General features: G+C 45.4%; 1 protein-coding gene across 7 annotated transcripts in view; it reads right to left on the bottom strand.

The window, feature by feature from the left end:
• Positions 1–2688: 2688 nt before the first annotated feature.
• LOC136435193 (protein Wnt-5b-like) overlaps positions 2689–20528 on the bottom strand; it is an 80231-nt gene continuing 62391 nt past the window's right edge. For 6 of the 7 annotated variants that reach the window (XM_066428461.1, XM_066428462.1, XM_066428459.1 and 3 more), the window contains exons 3-6: positions 19477–19736; positions 16332–16506; positions 15878–15995; positions 2689–4001 (exon numbers count right to left, since the gene is read on the bottom strand). In XM_066428461.1, the coding sequence (XP_066284558.1) occupies positions 3534–4001; positions 15878–15995; positions 16332–16506; positions 19477–19736 (1021 nt within the window). In that variant the 3' untranslated portion in view covers positions 2689–3533. Of the gene's footprint in view, positions 4002–15877; positions 15996–16331; positions 16507–19472; positions 19737–20528 lie in introns of all 7 variants that reach the window. The other variant, XM_066428463.1, reaches the window with a different exon arrangement.

Below are 20528 nucleotides of genomic sequence, written 5' to 3'. Positions count from 1 at the left end.
TGTGACAAGAAGTGACGGGACAACGCCTTATGTATCCCGCCGTGCTCTTAATGTGGGTGACAAGGTTTAACCGTCTTGTGGCAGGTACAGCACTAAGGCAAAGGGAGAAGCCACTTATGTCAGGAGGGTCTGATGAATATTGTACTAGGCTGATTGAAATACCGAGACTTCGCGAATGATCACAAGCTTAGCCAGACACTAGAATTCTGAATATTCTTTACTCAATATTTCATAAGAAACGTTATGTTTTAGTTGATTTTTTCAAAGAGATATATCTTTATGAAGATGGCAATTGAATTCTTCCGAAATTCCTGTACTGGAATCATCTTAATTCAATATTTTCTTTGTATTTGTGGGCATGATGCAAAAAAGGGTTGATTGTTCCGTACCACCGAATATCACCCTTAAACCAGGACCCCATATCGCTATACGTTACATCGGTCGCGATAGAGGCCGATGTAACGTGGAGCGATATGGGGTCCTGGTTTAACGAGGGTGCCGAATATGTGCAGGTACCGCGTCTGTGACAGCCGCTTGATTAAGTTTTCAGACATTAGATTTTGAATACATGAACCGAGAAATGTTCGGCCCGTCTCCACAATGTATGAGTACATGGTCTCTGGACAAAACCAATGAAACCAATGAAACTTTACCCTCTACGGCGTTAATAGTTCTGCGTCCGTTAATGGCCCAACACAGTCTGAGCGAATTGGTCGTGTTGACTTAACATAGATTGCCCATACAATTTGGTCTGGTATTGTGCGCCTTTCAGAGTTGACTTTCAAAATAGAGACTCTGTATGAAAGAATACAGGTCTTTGAGTCGCTCCATAGACTGATTAACTCAGTTGAGCCCTGTGGCCCGCACCACGGCCTTTGTGAGGCAGAGTAGCTGAATTGTGCTAATTGTTGTCACCTGACAGAAAAGCGTCACAAGCACGTCCCAGTGACCGTTCCTGTCGGCACTTTAGGCGCATTAGCAGTAAGAGCTAAGTCAATGTTCATGATGACCTTGTCCCTAATATAAAAGATGGAAAAACAACGATGTCCTACACTAAGCGAGGATAGATTGTATTCATTTCAACTGTGTTTGGCACAGCCCGCCATAAATTACACGAATTACAATCAAAGACTAACGGAACGTTATTTCTTGTGAAATTTGTCTCTGCTTTCACACCCCACAAATTTCTATCATGCAGCGTGGCGGTGTACAATTTATCTGAGCCTTTGATTCGAAACGAAACGTACTGAAAAGCAGGAGAATACTACAAAACAAACTACAAATGTTACTTGATCGATTACTATTATTGCAATATGTACAGTAATCACATAGCTTCGTCAATATCTTCTGTCATCTGCCAACAATTTGTCTAACGAAACCGTCTCCAGCGAATTGCGAAATAGAGTGACCGTTTGGAGTACTGGAAGTTGATTACAAGCGCCACCCAGCGTACGGATGTGGCTCTGCCAGTTGTATTGTTAACATCACGTCTCGAAATACCCGATAGGAGAGTTATGTATTTGGTCAAGTTAAGTTAGTGCTTCAAGAATGTTTCCCCTATTCTTATAAATGCCCAATTCACAAGTTTCAAAAGGTACGTAACGCCTTATTGAAGTGGATGCACTAACATTCAAGTTCGCTAAACGGCGTTGTTGTACGGTCAGGCGGTCTGTTTCTGCAGGTGATGCCATTTTTGGCTACGCCACAGGTAAATGGTATTTAGGTTTTTATCACCTTTTCAGTCGATACCTCCAGCGTGCTCTAGTAGTCACCTGTACTTAGTTGTGTGGGGTTTGACGAGGGGACGTATCAACATCGAATAGCTTCGGGTACTGAGACGGACAAAGACCTACGACCTAGTCTATCATTGTCGTAATTACCGTCACCAAGAAGGTTATGTTTTAGGTGCCATTTGTGTGTCTGTGGATAGCATAACTCGAGAATCTGTTGATTGATCCTTACAATATTTGGTGGCCTGGGGTCGGTAAAACGCCTACTTCGACAATGGACCTCTAGCGACATTATAAGGTACTGCGAGGGAACTTTTATACGTCTCGTGTTCTGGACATGATATGGTCGTGATTTAGTGGTAGATAGCTCATGGGGCAAAGGGCAAGTTTGAGCCCCCGAGCGGCTTTTTTGGAAGAAGAGGTTGACGGATCGTCATGATTTTTGGTATGCAGCTAGTTTGAGTGACGATTAACATAATTAGATACTAATTGTGCAAAGCAGGAGCTTATTTTGCATAAGTTATGAGGAAAGTCTATAGATCAGCTGCATTTCATGATAAGAGTCAAACATGTGACACATGTAACTATGAAAGAGAGGAATATCGATAGATATCATTTATGCAAATGAAGATCTAATTCGCATAATTATTGAGAAAATGATATAATTTCCAAGTGGTAAATGGTGGGAATTTCATTCTTGCAACATTTGGTAAAGTAAAGGTGAACGTAATTAGACATAAATCAGGGACTCATTTGCATCATCTTTGAGAAAATTAAAAAAAACAATAGCGTTCTTTGGAACTTGTGTTAATTGGGTAAAGATGATCAACTCATGTGATTTATGCAAATTAGGACCATATCTGCATTATCAATGAGAAACATTCATGATACGTCACTCGAAAAGGTTAACATCGTTTGACGAAGGTATGCTATGACTCACGCGATGAAGAAACGGTGATTAGTGCATATTTAACGTTTATTGATGCCCATGGAATTAGCAGGTGTACGTATACATACATACACACATACATACAGGGTAGAAAAGAACTATTGACAATAAATAACAAAGCAACAAAAGTTCAGAATGTGAAACAATAAACAATACAAAAGTGAACTCCTGGCAGAGTTCTTGCTATGTACAAGCTTTGTAGTGATATACGTCTTCTGGAATCATCGTTAACGTTCGTTCCACTTTAGTGTGGCTAGCCAACGAACCACACTATATTCCTCCCCACTTTTTCTTACGGTAAATTCTCTTCTAGCGAGAATCACTTGCTTTCCCTGGACTCGACTGACGGCAGTTGCATGGTTACTACCATCAAGTCCAAGTGAACTTTATTGTGCCAGTATATGTCTACATCGTCCTTTTCAAAAAGTTATGTTTAAGTACGTTGACGTATATGGCATACTGGTGACTACACAGAAAACTGTCTCTGATGGTGGTGGGTCCGTCTCTCTGCTCCCTGAAGTTCGTACGGCTCGTAAACCAACATCCGCATTGGAAGTTCCCATATCTTACACCATCGTCCATGTGTGTAGAGGAACCGTGGTGTCCACATCTCAATGGCAATGCGGGCAACCTCTTCACTGCTCCAATAAATAGTATCTGCCAGCCTCTAAAACGACGTACTCTACACCTACTTTGAAGTTAGCGCGAACGTGTATGTACTAATACTCCGGTGAGACTTTTTAATACATCAATAGAATATTCGTCTTCTGTACATTTTGACCCCATAGAGTCAAACAAGGTGATAAAGAGTTTTCCAATGATACAAAACGATAGTCTGTACAATTGCGCCTCTGCTATTTGCATACGTAAACGTCTTCTATTGACCGACACCTTTTGCATTTGACGTAACAACACCAGTGGAACTTGCAGTTGCACCTTTCCACCTTTTCCCGTTTGAACGTGTTGTATCCTCTCCCGCAGCACATGAGGTTACACCCGTCCGTGCCCAGCCCGGTTTTGTTACACTCTCTGCCGTGCGTGCCCAGGGAACCTATGGTCGGATCCGCGTTGCAGTAGTCCGGTGACTTATTCAGGTACACAAGGTCCTCGTCCGTGAAGACGTTGAATCTCGGGTTGCGGCGATCCAGGCGGTACCTCTTGCCCCTCCGGATGAGTTTCACCTCGTTGGCGCCGTCGTACTTGTCCTTCAGCAGGTTGCCGACCGTCCTGAAGTCCGCCAGCTGCTGCCAGCACGTCTTCAGGCTGCAGGAGCCGGAAACTCCGTGGCACTTGCAGGCTACTCTCGCGTTACTGAACGTGAGCTGAAACAGAAACAGTCACAGTTAGAGGTCAGTGTACAGTAACAGTGGAACTTTCTCTTCAAAATAGCATCGAAGCAATAGCCATGGGTGAAAATTACATTACTTTAACTAATAGAACAGATAGCGAACACCCGGTACGCAGTAGGGGATAGTATAATGATGAACAGTCTCAGTAAAGGTAGAGTTGCTGGTGGCGAGAAACGTGAGATGGACCCTATTAGAACCATTATCATGTCCCTGGTTGATACTAATTGATATCCAGGTTGTTCAAATCTTCTACAATTTGTGTATTCTTCTCTGAGTGCAGTGAAGACACCAAGGTCACAACAGGTCACATTTTCTGTGACTGGAATTCTGGAAGCTATCAGCAAAGCTCACTTCGGAAATTACACATCACGACAGGTTTAATGAAAGCGGCCTGTCGGCATGTCATCACTCCAGACACTTCGTACTGTGAGGGAGTCGGGAAAGTTCGGCACACCTGCCGAGAGAACCCGAGACAGAGCACCAAATATCCCTGACGGGACAGGATTCACATCAGGCAACACTTAGCCGTCCTCCAGCGAGCAATATTGTCAAACTCGAGACCATCACCTTTAGACTCTGCAAGAATACTATATCTGCTGTTTTTCAACGGGTTCTCAGTCCAGCCGAAGGGATAACAAGAGATCAGCGTCAGTTGCGTTAATGGTACCTACTCGCCATGAGGCGCTGTTGCTTAGTCATGAAAATCGTCAAGCCGTTAAGTGGTCTTCGGTCATGAAATGATAGATTTGGCTTGGACCGTTATAGGCAAGCAGTGACTAATCTTCAAACATTATGGTACATCTAGCGAGGAGTTGACATGTCGTTGACATAAGCTTGCAAGAAACGAAGGCAGAATAGGATCAGCAGTGTCGTGAAAGCTAGAAGAGCGACGAAGTCAGGTGTCTTTACCTTTGTATCACATACGTCGTGTGCAATTTAATGCCAAGTACATTGTAGCCCACACAAAACAACCCTCGCTATTCATACCACGCAAGGCATTCGGAAAATGGACAGATGAAGTTCAAGTGTAAAGCCCTTTCAGATGTATTGCCATAAGCACGGAGTTCGGTCCTTTGTAGTCTGACCATGGATCCCACAAGACGCCACATCTGTGCGCGAGTCTGACCGCCACTGCTGCCAGCAGCAAGGTCACGGTCATCATGCCTAATGGGGACGGACGCTGCCACAAGCTATTGGCACCGTCGCCTGGAAACTCCGACATGCTGAAAAATAATTCCTCTCATCAGGATTCCACCCCCACTAGAAGTGGGTCAACACGACAACAGCGCCGCTCCTAGGGGAACCCGCTTGATCGATGTCCGACCAGGAGAAGAAGAAAAGCGGGGTTTGAGCCGTCTGCCCACGTGCGGTGATGGGAGGTGTTGCGGGCTGACACAGAAGCGCATCGTGACCACTTGTTGTGTTGAGGAATCTTTAGTACCTGTCACGTTGTATCACGTCCAGCCTCGCGAGATGAACATAAAAGGGCGAGCATGAAGTCCAGTATAGCAAAACAAACAGACATATGTGTGGTGTACCTGTTGTTTGATTATTTCTATCAACCATCGGCATCAGGAAAGTCAAAGGCCTCGGGTGAAAGACAGATCAAGAACATATTGTTCATATCATCATGTAGTCAACAACGTTTACTAGAGGCACGTTAAAGTATCTGAAAACGTCAAGCTACAGAAACGACTTGCGTCCTTGGCTGTTCTGTCCAACAGCCAAGACTGTCCGACACCAGATGCATTCTTTGCAGAACAATGCAGATATTCTTTCATCATCTTCCCACAAAGGCGCCTGTTTTGTAGCGACAAATTTGTAGGTTCTTTATGAGTCTGTATCACAAGGTCTGTTGGCGTTAGTATGATGGAGAGTGGACATCATGAATGGAGTTGTCCTGGTTACAACTCACGATGTCCTCCGTCAACAGTGGATAACGATGTTTAAACATACGTCATCTATCATGGTGTCTCACGATGTATTTTTGTACAAGCGACACACTTTGTCCCGTCCCGTGAACACAAACAGTGCTGCACCGAATCAGCAAGTTAGAAACGCTGGCAAAGTTTGAAAGTCGCCACTTAAATTCTGATCGGCGAGACCCGGCGTCGGACCAGGGACCTTGGTGTCAGGTAGAAGCAATGGTTGCGCTGTCTGCCAATATTAACAAGACCAGCATTTTAATAATAATGTGGAAGCAAGAAAGTGACATGATAATGCACCTGCTGCTTCTTTTCTCTTGGGAAAGAAAAGGCCTTTGATATCGTAAACAGCCAACAACTTCTAAAGTACCAAGAACATGATATGATGATGATATGACGCGGTACTTTGGTATTTGTCGCTACAGGCTAGTATGCAAGATGCCACACATCCTTCATGTATGATATCTGCATGTTGTAAATCCTACTGACGACTCCTACCGACATGTTTTGCCTATCGTTATAAGATCAAGATGTGCACCTTGCTCTACCGTGGCGCGAAGTATGGATGTGGAAATCACAAAAGACTTCCCAAACACGACCGCCTGTCAAACCACGGTGTCCACCTCACAAATAAAACGGCACCCAGTTGGTGGGGTTGAGCTTCACCGATGTCTTCAAGTTCAACAACTACATTCTTCACACTCCAACCGGGCCAGAAACGGACGGCTAATCTACAGGCTTTGTCGGCACCTTGTCCGAGAACTCTTCAGACTGGTTCTTATTAGGGTCTCTCTGATGCTGCGATATTTTGGGCACGTCTCCTGCAGCGCAGCCAGGCTTTAGTTTTCTCAGGTAATCCTGCCTGTAAATTCGACTGAGGTGTTTTTTGTGTCTGCACATTTTATTACTCTAGACGTCTTTCGTCTTTGCTAATTTCCGCGCATTGCAGCGACAGCAGCATAGTTGTGAATGGATTGAATGAGCCAATTCATAGTCTACTAAAGACTAACGACTACTTTAAGATGTCGCATTATGTGAACGTCATAGTTATTCCTTGGCTTCTACGGAATGTCTAGCTTATTTCCAGAGGCATTAAGACATGGCTTTCTCTTCATCTGGCTTTCAAGTCACTCTTATTCCTTCTAAGGGTCCACCCACCCACACAGGCCTTAACATACTAACCTATAATTGCCATTATGAATTTCACACCGTTACTCTTGCCTTTTGATCGTTTCTCCTGGTAGTTGAGCTCTCGTCACATCGCGTGTGACCGCTCAAACCCTTCCCACTGATGCGTCCAGCGGGAATAACCCACCAGATCAACATTCCTGTACTGCCCCCGCAAACATACAGGCCAAAGTCTTTCTTTGGATGATTCTTAAGAACAGGTTTAAACTTGAACAGGTCAGTCACCTGCCCGACTCCTGGCGGAGGTCCAAGCACAACTCCCGGCCTATTTTTGACCAGAGCCGACGTGCCTGGCCTAAACTACCAACTCCCCGTGTTGTACCAGCTAACAAGGACGAATAACGAGCTCTTGGGATACTCTCATAGTATATGAAACGTATAATCACATGCTGCACATTATCAATCAAAATTGCAAATGAAGATGTACTTTGTTTTATATTAATTATATTGTTCTGAAAGAAATCCCTCAGTTATTTCTCCTTCGTTCAGGTAACAAGACTGAAAAGTTGCTATACATTTCGGACTAAGGTGCCTGATTCCGTTGTCAGTCTTTTCGCAGTTCCAGTTGCAATTTTGTCGTCATCACCAATAGAAATTGAAGTCATACACTTGAATCAGTTACACAATGGACCATGTATTCCATGAAACCATTACCAAAGAATATTGTAGATGGATGCCTCTTAAAACTTATACTAGGATCGATCAATTCGGACGTTTGTCCAGGGCTCACAGACAATCTAACCTTGCTGAGATGGAAATTCGCCTGCCAAGCAGGTTAAGTAATTAAGTAATACGAGCAAAAGTACCCGGGGTGAGGAATATAACTGAGAAAAAGAGGTTACTTTCATCTCATTTCCGAATCTATAAAAGGTTTAATTAGATGTACGAAGGAGCGCGAGAGATTCCCATAAACCACACAGCATGTTTGCCGCGTCAGGACATTTGCAGCCCATTCCGGCAGGGTTACTGTCGAATCAGGGAATCAAAGACGAATGTTTCATGAACGTGAATTATGGGTGTAGTGTTCACGAAGGTCACGGCCTACCAGGGCCTCCAACACCTTGTCCCGTCCACCCCGGGGTGCCTGTAAGCCCCAGTCATGACCCGCCGACATTTATGTGCAGTTAAAACCCTTCACGAGCTCTAGATACCGCCGCCAACACGTGAGTGCCGACAGGTATGCATACCTGACGTTAGGTCGTGTCAGGCGTAAACGTTAGCAGAACAGAACAGTCGTTTTGTTGATGATAGAAAACGTCCGAAAAATTCAATAACGCTCATTTGTCTCCTTTAGTGAGATTTACGATCCAATCTCTGGTTGCCCTTGTGTGATAACCCGCTGACCTGAGCCGATAAAACGCGACCCCGGCCCGATAACCTTTGAATCAACGTGCCGATGGGAGGGAACTCAGCTGACGCTTTTCGGCGCCCGGTCTTCTTACACCCTCCGGGCCCTGTCGGTGTTCGTCTGCTGCCGCACATATCTTCACGTCCCACTGTGTATATAGCTTTGCACATTCAAAGCGGTTCGTCTGTTATTCTCACAAACCTAACTGGATCTATTAAAACAGTTTTAGAGGTACGGAAGACAAAGTATACATTGTAAGGCAAATGTATGATGCATTTTTGGCAGATTACTTTGGTAGCATCTAAGGGACGGGATGTAAGTTCACAGACGGAGGTCTGGGCAAAGACAGATATTCAGATTCAGCAACGTACAAGTACACGACACGAGCATGTACGCTATGCCTTATGGTAGACCACGTCTAATCACTTCCATTGGATCATTTTGTCGAACGTCTTGATCATGTTATGATTTCATTTTTCAAACCATTAGTTAAACAGGAGACTCTTGTAATCAATAAGTACAAACAATATTCTACATCCAGCCGGCCAGACAAGCCTTTGGGGACATTTCATCCCAACCCGCCATCCCTACGTACCTTGTCTGTTCGTAGAAAAGGGTTTGCTGCGTTTTTCATTAAAGCCAATCAAGTGAAAGTGTGAACAGGAATGCAGTCTGTGTCTCCCTAGCAAAGGAGGTTCACAGACAAACAGTCCAGAGGACATGACCTACACGAGGAGGTAATACTAGGCACGATTGATGGAGGATGTGCAGTGTGAACTTGTAGTCATACAGAGCGTGTTGTCTCTGGCTTGTGTCAGGGGTTCGTGCGTAATTGTCTCGACATGATAGAAGAGACTTGTTCGTACAAAACGGCTGTCCTCCTTGTGACACTACCTTACACATGGTATGAGTGGTTCAGTTGACTTGATATCCCGTCCCGCCCCATTGGAGGAGTTCAGGTTATCAAGTATCGTAATAGGTATGTAACTTAATGATTCTAGATTAGAAATCAACATGATTCGTTAGAACAATGAGTTTCAATCTGATTCAAACCTCCTTGGTTAGAACAATACGCATGGACTACTTCACAAAGTCAAAGGGCTGCCAAGTGTGCTACGTTCAATTCTCTATGAATATTTTGATCGACGCTGTTTTGGGATTGTATTCACTACATTTTGAGAGTTACCAATTCCGACAGTTAAGATGTGGATAATCAACTAAATTGGCCCTCTTCCACCAGGTGAGCGTACCGCGGTTCTATTCACTCCCACCGGGAACAAATGTCTGACCGGGCTCGTTAAGTTCAAAGGTCAGTCCCAATTAAGGAAAAGGTCAGCTTTTAAGCAGTTAACATTGATGAATTCAGCAGGGTACAAGACATACATCCTCCGTTACAAATTACATGAAGGTCGTGTCGCGTTTTATGAGCCATCTCATGCAGAGGTAGAGATTCGGTCCTGGGTTTCATTTCCAAGGTAAACAGTGCAGGGATCGAGCCAGTTCACCTTTACAAATTAGCACAGAGCTCCAGTAGTCCCGGGACGCCATGGGTCTTTTGAGGATTGTCTATAGACACAGGCTTACAATTTCCAAGAAACCAAGACAAACATTGTTATGTTAGGAAGCTTGCCAAAATACCACTTCTTTCGCCAGAGGAATTTTTCTACATATGAAAATGATTTTTGGGGCTAGAATATGAACGAAAAGTGGTCTTTGATGGTACAAAAGCGTTGAAAACAAAACTCTGCATTGACGTATCGGGCACGCTAGATGGCGCACCATTGTGAGTTCACGTGACCAAAGGTTGGTGCACCGGTGTTAGAAAGTCTTTTGATTCTCTTTTGGCTGTTGCGACGAAATTTTTGTGCAACTTGCACGAAACTCATCTGCTTGATATTACATGTACATACAAACCTCAACTACTGGAAACGTTTTGTTCAAGAACGATTGTTCAGCATCTTTTGGGGGTTTCCTCGCATGTACCAAGATTTCAATCTGGGGAAACTGATAGCCTCCACCAGGCCTTCATTAGAGATCATTAGAGGGTATGGATGGTAGAATCAAGAAGGTTATATAGAATTCGGCAAAAGGGGAAAAATTGGCCAGGTGAGTCAGTCCGCGGGAAGGCCAACATTCCCCCCTCCGGTCGGTCAAACCCTATGATGGCCAAACTCCCATGGCAAATCATTCTCCCTACAGCAAGCGTATGGTAGAGACTAGGAAAATCACGTTGCAAGTGTTGCGGGATTGTGATAATTGGGAGCGGGGGAGGACAGCATCTGTGTCCCGGATGACTCACGTCCTCCTGACAGGACCGATTACCGTGGTTATCAGCTGTGGGCGGGGCGAGGCGGGGCGACAGGGATGTTCACACGCCCGGACCACGCCCGGACAGGGCCCTGAGTAAACCGGCCCGGGCCACGGCGGTTATAGTCCTGGTTTGTGGCAAAAAGGTTGTCCAAGTTTTGCTTACTCTAGAATGGGAATGATATAATTCTCGTCACGAATTTCTCACAAGTAGAACATACTGCAACTGCAACTGTTATATACTTCATACACGCGTTGTAGTTCGAAGATAGATGCCTTTCTGTGCTACTGTTGAGATTTCAACTTGTATAATGACGTCCTGTAGATTGGTCTGTAGATTATCTCAAAGTTTCCACTGCTGTTTAAGAGCGGCTACAACACGAAGATGTAGCCACAGACTGAAATAGCGCTCTCGTGGGGTCTACAAACAAACATCGCCTCAGCACGAGTTTGTGCGAAACGAGTCCTTTCGGCAAATGGTAGTATTTTTTCTTCGCACTGGATTTACGAGGCTTCGTGTGGGGGCCAGTCACGTCACGGCGGCTTCTGGGGATGGCCTGATATCACCACAGAATAACAGTCGTAAACCAAGGAATTTTTTACTTTAAGACCTCGGGATTTCTTGTGACGGCGTTTGTCTTAACCTTTAAACACACATCCCTCATGGCCGCGCCTTTACAGAACTTTTTGCCGAATATAAATTTACTTTCATTTCCGGTTCTTCTTGTGCGCTTCTTCCATTCACATTCAACTCCTGCTTGGCAACGTCGAAGTAAAACCATAAGTTTTGGTTTAGCATTTCTTGTCAATGACGTCTCATTTACGCTTCTTAGATCGATTGTCTAATTGAAATGAAATGCATAATAGTTAAATTGCCATTGCCATTTTCTCGAACGTGCATCTTCAATGTTGTGAGTAGGAAGTTTTCCAACGAAAGCCAGACCTCCGCTCGCTAATCGCCATGTGTGCGGTCATGTCCTGCAGACACCCCCGCCCGCTGGGCTGCAGCAGCGCTCGGATCAGTTGTGAAAATCTCCCCTGATAGAGTTTTTAATCATTGCAATTAATCTCGATCACTGTCTCGACCTACGTACCACCTTGCACTACAGCCTTTGTATGAAATTTAATATACGTATTCTCATTCGTTGGGTGCAATGATAAACAGAGTTGGAGTCGTTGTCAGACAATATCTTATCAGACAGCGCAGAAAAAGTCTTGGATGAGACAAACTTGTCACAGATCGTTTTCTCCAATTATGTTTCAGCTTATGATTCTACAGCTGTCCCCTAATGCTTGTAGTTCTCTCTCGGGTAAACATCTCTGTTTAGAGGCTACCGGTGTAGAGAGTTACGTGATTTAAGGACTGTGGAGCTTGTTTACGCTCGACTCGGAAACATCTCTGATCCTCCAGGCTGTGCGTGCTACAGCTTTATAGCCGTCCTTACCCGGTACTTACCCCCAGCGGTAAATTGTCCCAGAATGTCACAGAGGGTTCGGACAGTTGCCAAACGATACGATCCTTCTATCCAAATATACTTATCGATTGTAAATCTCTTTTTATTTCAAGAATGCGGTATGGACCGTTTCTACCAACGGCCCATTGAGATTTACAACACGACCTCCATTCTGAGCAGCCAAACTTGGCACTTCAAGGTGATGTCCAGTCCAGCTGTCACTTTGTGTAACTGTCCGTACACCGAACTTGTGGACCTAATCGTTTTTCAAATATTCCTCGATTCTAATTCTGCTTTGTGAATGGGCTGTCGCGTACTTTCTATCCTGTCAGTTTCACAAAAACGTTTGCTGCCCATTCTAAGGAAATGGACGTTGTCATGATTTTCGGTTGGCGGATACATGTGGTTTCCCACACGCTAATAAGGAATAAGGTAGAGCTGAAATATCAAGGCTGAAAATCGTTGCATTCTAGAAGTTTTAACAAAGTTAATCATTTCTAAATGTACTACGCGACGTTGGAGATGTCGTCATCCGAAAGTTCAGACAGAAATCACGCGCTATGTTTAGCCTAACTGCGAAAGTTTTAACTCCCTATGGTCGACCACCTAATGATATTTACGTTTGCTGTGAGGTAGGTATAATTGGTGAGGAATGATGTGTTGTTGGCACAGTGAGGTCATGATAATAAAGATATATTTCTGAGTAGACCTGTTCCACCTGTCTAAAGTTTGTCTTTCCCCGCTACATATGTCACCCTGTGTGGTTAGAGTACCGTCTCAGCAAGGTACTGGCTAGTTTACACAGGGAAGGAGACGAAGTCTTTATCCGTACTGACGGAGGAGGGATGGGGTTCTAAACCCTCTGTACCAACCGTCCAAACCATCCGCGTGTGGACAGAAGGGCCGGAGTGGTTTGCATAGCTAACATAAGTACCACTTCTCAGTTTCTGACGGTCGTGCTGCCCTGTTATTCCAAGTCCTGAAGTTTGTTTTGTTTTATGTGGTTCGGACAAACACAAGCTAGCCAGGACAGTGGTCAAAACTGACCCACTTGTGGTCATCTAACCTAACATGTCACTTCTTTGGTTATTTGTATATATAGTTTAGTTGTAGAGGTTCTTTGTCGTTCATCTGATCTACAATCAGTAAAAAATAACCCGTAAGAAACAAACAAACAAACAAACACACTCATTTGACAACTCATAAAAGATTCTGGCACAGACAGAGTACATCGACATTTCCATGTGAATGTTTTGTTTTTTGTGAGGGCCTAGTACGCACGTTTTTAAAGACCTGGAGACAATGACAGGCCATGACAATGCTCCAGCGCAGTGCGGATGGTAAAGCCTTACTTTAAAGGGCCGAAGTGAGCTGTGAACAGATACTGGAAGACATCGTAACATACCACCCACGGTACTAAATCTGTCAGTGGCCGAGTCCTATTCCTGGCACTTCCATTCGGCTCAGGTTCCCACCTATTTCCATCCCCGCCTATTAACGTGTTTTACCCGCCATATACCAGCCTCTGCAGTCACAGTCTAAGCCCAGGCTTAGTGGAGACGAGTATATCACTTGACGGAAAACCTACTGATGGGACAGGGCGGGCATCTTCTGCATGCCTCACAAGGCGTTCTGCCAACTACTGGATGGTTACTGAGTCACGCATGCGTTCGTCGGTTCTCTGTACAAAGTGCAAGTAACAATAGATGACAATAGAGTGGCTTGGAGAGGAACCAACAATTACATGGTGAACAACTCACTGATAGAATGTGAAAGTGGGCGTCCTGGGTAGGATATATGGTTTTATTTTAATGCCGTATGATATCATTCACTCAAACACGGGGTGCTGTTTTAAGTAAAAGGTGTTTTGGGGCATGCGCAGTTGACAGGATACAGGACGACACTTGAAACGTCTGGAGGCTCAATTCTAACTTTTCAACGGAATTATCAGAAGACTTCACATCCTGTACGTAGATAGGCTAGATCCGGAGACCGAGTTACTTCAATCCCATCTCTTTCGACCTGACGACTAGAAGGGATATCTTCTAACCCTTTTGTAGGGTTCTGGTGGATATGATGTAATTGGATTATTCATCCCATGACAATCGAACCGTCTGCTACGTGACCTCCATGGCTCGGCACATCCGAAAAGCATTCCGAAAGTTTGCCAATGTTAAGTCAGACTCTAACGCAAAGATGTTCTGCTCTCAGAAGTGCCGTGCACAAGCACGCCGTGAATTTGTTGCATTTGGAAGCGATGTGGCAGTACAGAGAAAGGGAGGGGCACACGGCACCTAATAGGAACTAGGTCGTGTGATGATTTAAGCTCACAGTTTGACGCTGACGTGATATTTTGATCTGAGGCGGATAGAATTAACTACTCGGTCACCGGGAAGTCAACCCACAGCGGGAGGGGCGAGACGTCCGGGCGGTTACAAACGGGAACGGCAAAGTCACTCTGTGGGAGGGCGAACATGTGTCCAGGAAAGTGCGTCAGAGGAATAGGCATCATGTGGCCAGCAATATGAGATTCTCTGACAGAAGCAAAGTGGGGGACGGGAGTCGGGCCATGACAGGCTTTCTGAAGAACGTTAGAATACCGCTGAGTCACTCAGGAGTGAGATCAAAAGACGGAATGTACCTTCATAAATTCCTACGGGTTTCCCGATTGGTAGGTAAAGACCCGAGGCGGAGCCGACGTCGTCACCACCCCATACAGGTGCCATTGTGGTCTCGGCGACGCCGCCAGCCAACAATGTGGACATGAAAAGGGCGCATGCCGGGGCTGAGACACGGCGCAAACAGCCCTTACAAAACCCCTCAACGCAACAGTGGAGCCCCGAGTGGCCTTTTCGCAGCGTCAGGCCGTAATGTGTGGGAAACTTTCACACTCACATTGCGGAACTGTCAAGAAAACATGTATTTAACTTAGTTTCTGGATCCATGCATGTTGAGAAGGTACATGTACAGAGTGATGACCCGGCAACAGAGTTGTCGGTAGTGTGGTGATCAGACAGACACACCGGGTGGGAAGATGTGGCCATAGACGAGCCTGGGCCCGGGCGGAAGGCACATACTACATATCTGACTCAGAGATAGACAAATAGATGGCTGGTGACACAAATGTAGCGTGAATGGAAGTTTTCGGTGTTGCCAGTTGAAGTGGTGATTCTCCATTACAGATGAATGGGGTTGAGTTTGTCGCTCTCGAGGCGCGACATGATTACATTGTATCCTGAAACCGGTCACTGCAGGGGTAAAAGGCAGTGGCGGTCTATAGGGTAGACATAGTTGTCGATGGAAGCGCTAGGATGAACGTGAAAGGGGCCTGTCATGAAGCTATCGCCAACTCCGAATTACGCCGCCTTCCCACAGGCTGCCGACAAAATGCACAAGGGACCGTTGCTAAAAGATGTAGGATGATGCCATGGCAACAGAAGGATACTGATATTTCCTTTTTGCTCGGAGACACTTCTTTGATTTCCAAGTTTGAGTACCGTCGACTGCGAGGGTTGACCAATTTATTTAAAAGTAGACGGTTTATATGTCATCCACGTTTATATGGCCACATATTCACCATACAGTTCACTGCTATGACAGACATAGTACAGCACAAATTGAACGAACCTTTCTACCAGCTTCATTGTTGTGCATGTTCATCAGCTGCCGCGCGTGCGCACTGGACCCAGGCGACGGGATGATCTCCTTCTCTTGAGCGTCCACAAACTCTCGCGCGAAGTAATATCTGTACGAGAAAACACGAGATCACAATGATACAGTCCTTCTCTACATGGTTGAAATTTAGACATTAAGGTACTAATACACGCAATATAACAGTTACACAGGCAACTGTATAGGCTGACAAATTTATCCAGTTGTTCGAGTGACTGTTATATTGCGCGTCTTTCTCTACAGTTGGGTGGATATGCATCCATGGTGAACATCATAGGTTGGCTAAAATATAAGGTGCATGATTGACAAATTTTCTTGCATTGTCAAACAAAAACTGTTTAGCTTTCCTTTCTTCTCCTCTATGATATACAATTTCTTTCTTCTCCACTATGATATCCTGCAGGCTCACCCATATTCCACATCGTCGCCACACCCTCCCCACAGCCAGTCCCTGTTCAGGTCCTTCGGTCTCTTCGCTCTGCTGCAGCCGCATGTGGTCAGCTCGCCTTCCCGGCATGCTCTACTGACGGCGTTGACTACACCTGCTGCTGCTATGGCGTAGGTGAAGGAGGCTTCTCTACTGCCTGGGGGGATAGATATGGGGAAATTACGTTTATTATCTACATGAAAAATGAAGGTTGTATTTTAGGCAACGTTTGTGTATGTGTGTGTGTGTGTGTGTGCGCGCGCGCGTGTGTGTGTCTGTTTGTCTGTTGGTCAACAAGATAACTCAAGAACGGCTGGATGGACTGGTTTCAGATTTTGTGTGTTGGTAGGTTGTGACACAAACTGGAAATTATGAGATTTTGGGCCACCTGCTGGCTTTTTTAGGTACTGCAGCGGAACTTCCAGTTTTGATATCTCGTTGGTTATGATGAAATTGTTAATGACAATATAGCCAATCATAGAGCTTTAGGGATAAGGCCAAGGACACATAGAGCTTTAGAGAAAAGGACACAGCAGAACACCGGTTTATAGTACAACTGTATGCAGGTATTTTGCATACATGTACATATGAAACCATGCTACCAGGGAGCATACTGTATATCAAACAAAAACACAGCTCCTATGTAATTGGTGGATTAAGTTTTGGGCTCCATTACAGACATACAGTCAGTTGTCAACAGTGGTCTAACATTACACGGCGTCTTCCCTTCCATTGAAGCCCCTCTATCTGTGTTTACCGTGTGGTGGGTGGTCAGAGATGGACACGGTGATACACCGGCACCACTTATCCCACCTGTCCCATCCTGACGTATCTGTTTCCCTGTCCTAAGTCGTCCTCCCCTGGGTTTAAAGATGCCAGTGTGGTCTTCTCTGAAGTTGCTGGATTCGTTTTTAGAAGTTCAGTTCGTTTTATTTCCCCGCCCCTAATAGTCTATTGAATAAATTCACGAGACAATAGATGGTAGATGCTCATCTTGGTAACCAACATGAGAAATGTTGTGATTTTTTGCGCATTTGTTTCAGAATGTGTTGATTACAGGCCCATACGTTCCTTCCCGTCACTCAATGACCAATGGCCAATGAACGCACGTCCATGTTTGCACGCCCAGAAGAAGAGGTCAGTTTATACCGCGGAGAGTAAATGTTACAGAAAGCGGAGATGGACGGCTCGGGTGGACGTTACGGTGGGACAGGCCTGTGATTGACAGCAGACCGTATGTCAAGCGGCTTCCATTCTCAGCTGTCCTCCGTGTAGAATGTTTGCTACTTGTTAGCGGTGGAACAGCAACTGTAAGGGGAGACGGGGACGAGAAGACCGCCTTTCATAAACTGTCCCGACCGAAAACATCATGAGATTTGATGAAGCTTTAATGATGTCTTAATTGGACGTGGACAAATATCCCCAGGACCACTTACGGCAATCCCGGACTGACAGGCCCTCAGTCCCAGACCGACCAGGAATGGGAACAGGGTAATCCTAAACCAGAATGTCTCACGGTGCCGGAGCTCGCATGACCCCGCCTCTCCAGTTAAGTGGGCCGCGTGCGCCTGTGAACATCCTGACCAAACATCACGGACCTGTATCATGACCCAGCACAAACTGCTCCTCCCTACTGATGACCCTGACAAGGCCGAAAGTCCTGGTCTCTATCCATAATGTTCAAAGACTAACTAACTTTACCAAGACCAACTGAGGTTGTTACGGTGTCCATGGGCACACTGCTTTCCCATCAGTGCCACTTATTGATGGAGGCAGTATTTGTTCAATGAAGCGACGTTATCCACAAGCAGAAGACATCATTCTTCTCCAGCTAGACGATTTATTTGCCTTTTGGAACTGACCAAGGCGTCATCGAACATTCGTTAAGAATGGCAGGAGACAAAAAGAGGCTTTACTAAGTGATCTATGGCTGTACAGGCTGTAATTTGCGTCATGTATCTTTAGAAATCTGGCAGAGTTACTACCGGTGGTATGACATACGGGACTTCATTGAATGATGGGGCGAACGACTGTCTATTCAGCTTCTATAGAAGGGTCCTAGCAGGGAGCGGACGCTCGTTCTAGACACAGTTCTGAGCGCTCCTTATCTTTTCATCAAGCGGCTATCTTGGCCATATCTGACAGGGTTCTCCTCATGAAGACAACACGAGAAACAAAGACGCCACCTGTCCGGAACGGCCCTTATTGTCTACCTGACAAAGCCTTAAGAGCAACTTGGCTACGTGGTTACAGCAGGTCCCCCTCCCTAGGGATAACACAATGGTTCTTTTTGTCGTCCTTTCAGCCGACAGAATGTCTCACTAGCACTCTGTCGGGGCCAGGCGAACTGGGTGTCGGTCAGAAGTATGGGAAGATTTCGTCCTGTCTAAAAACGACGTCTTTTGTGTCGAATGAAGGCGACCGACTAACTTTGCACAAAGAATCTAGAAGGAATCCGAACTTGGTTTTAACGTTAGATCTGCAGCATCTCCAAAGTTCTAAATTTCGCGCATCCTCAATTAAGAACATCTTTGTAGCTGCTGGACATCCCAAACCATAGCCACAGCTGAGACATAGATCTGTCTAGTGTGGTACAGTGCTGAGTGAAGGGTGTAATTCATCTCAAACAGCGACAGATCAAAGACTCTCTGTGTAAAATTCGGTCTGAAGTTGAAATGGATACATGAGCAGACCCATTAGCTGCGGGCTGGTCAGGGCAGCAGCTCCAGAAGCCTACTGGTCAAGCCATTTAAGTTGTAAGGATCAGTTTTAAGCTCATTGGCCACGACAGGGCTAACCTCAACAAAGGCTCCGCCTCGATGATAAATAACTGCATCTTTTTGGCCAGCGGGTATACATGCCAAGAGATCAAGTTAGTAACCGCAGAAAGGAAGCTGTACTTTCGCACAAAGTACCATTAGAAGATGTTGACGATGTTGGCGGCCATATGCATCAGCCTTGGTACCTTCCTCGTTAGTTTTACGCTCACTTCCCGTGTACGCTAATATTGGTGAAAACGTTTAATTAAGGAAGATGGTATTAAGGCTATCCCTGGACCACATACGTGATCACCAAACAGCATCTGTATTGATGTTGTGTGTTCGGGACCACTGTAACATCCACCTACCTATGTTGACTATCCTGCCGAAGACGGAGTCCTCGTCCGACGTGGTACAGTTCCATCTTCGGTCCCTAAACTGGTGCTGACACTCCTCTATCCCCTGTCTGGCCCCGATGCCCACAGACGCCATGTGGTCCTGATACAAGTTACACAGTTTTCTCTGTCCTGACGACAGCCCCGCCAACGAGGTGCAGAGCGGCTGAGCCCCGATTATGTACAGTTCCGCCCGGGACAGGCTGTATAATCTCGAATCCACTGCCATTTGCCTGGGAAGAGAAGGAAGGAAAATACAAGTTTTCGAAGTGTCTTGACACGAAACAATCATGAGGAATATAGTTTGCCATTTTAGGGTCAATTTACATTCAAATTGGTATTGTACTTCATCGATACGTCAATTCAAGTAGTTGTACAATAACCCAGACTTGACCTTCGTACCATATGAATGACTTAACTGCTGCCACACGCAATTGTAGTGTAGTGTGCATGTAAACTTTACGACTTAGACACAGGAACCAAATGAAACAATGCGATGGGAACTTTGTGAATCACCTGAGGCAAAGATGTCACAGATACTGCAAACATGCGTGGGAATCTAACATCTGACGTCTTCGTTTACACGAACAAATGTAATTCTGCCACCCCATTAGAGATATCACATCGGGTTGTTGGTGTTTACGTCGACATGGTGCTTTCCAAACTTAATCCTAAAATGGTCACTCTTCTGATTACAGTACCAGGTAAGCTAGGGGACACCTGTGGGAAAAATGAGACTTCCTTCCGAGCCGATCTTCGGTCAATCCTGAATGCTCACTTGGGGTAAATACGCTGATTCATGACAGGATTATGAGATTTCTGACATTTCAAACGTCTCCTCAAGGTGAAGGATCTTCAGACCCGATGTGAACTAAGAGCACCTGTAACCCGTATGTTCTTGACTTGGCTTCACCTACGTGCGGGTAACACAAAACTTCGAAAGACATCAAGTTTCGACAGCGGATTTATCGAAGGCGTTGGAGATCTAGCATGTCACTCACATTTGACCTTAGGTCATCGACGTA

This window comes from Branchiostoma lanceolatum, chromosome 5, assembly GCF_035083965.1.
Source record: "Branchiostoma lanceolatum isolate klBraLanc5 chromosome 5, klBraLanc5.hap2, whole genome shotgun sequence".
NCBI classification, from domain to species: Eukaryota; Metazoa; Chordata; class Leptocardii; order Amphioxiformes; family Branchiostomatidae; genus Branchiostoma; species Branchiostoma lanceolatum.
Note: the sequence above shows the minus strand (reverse complement) of the source record. Positions and strands in the feature narration are given on the sequence as shown.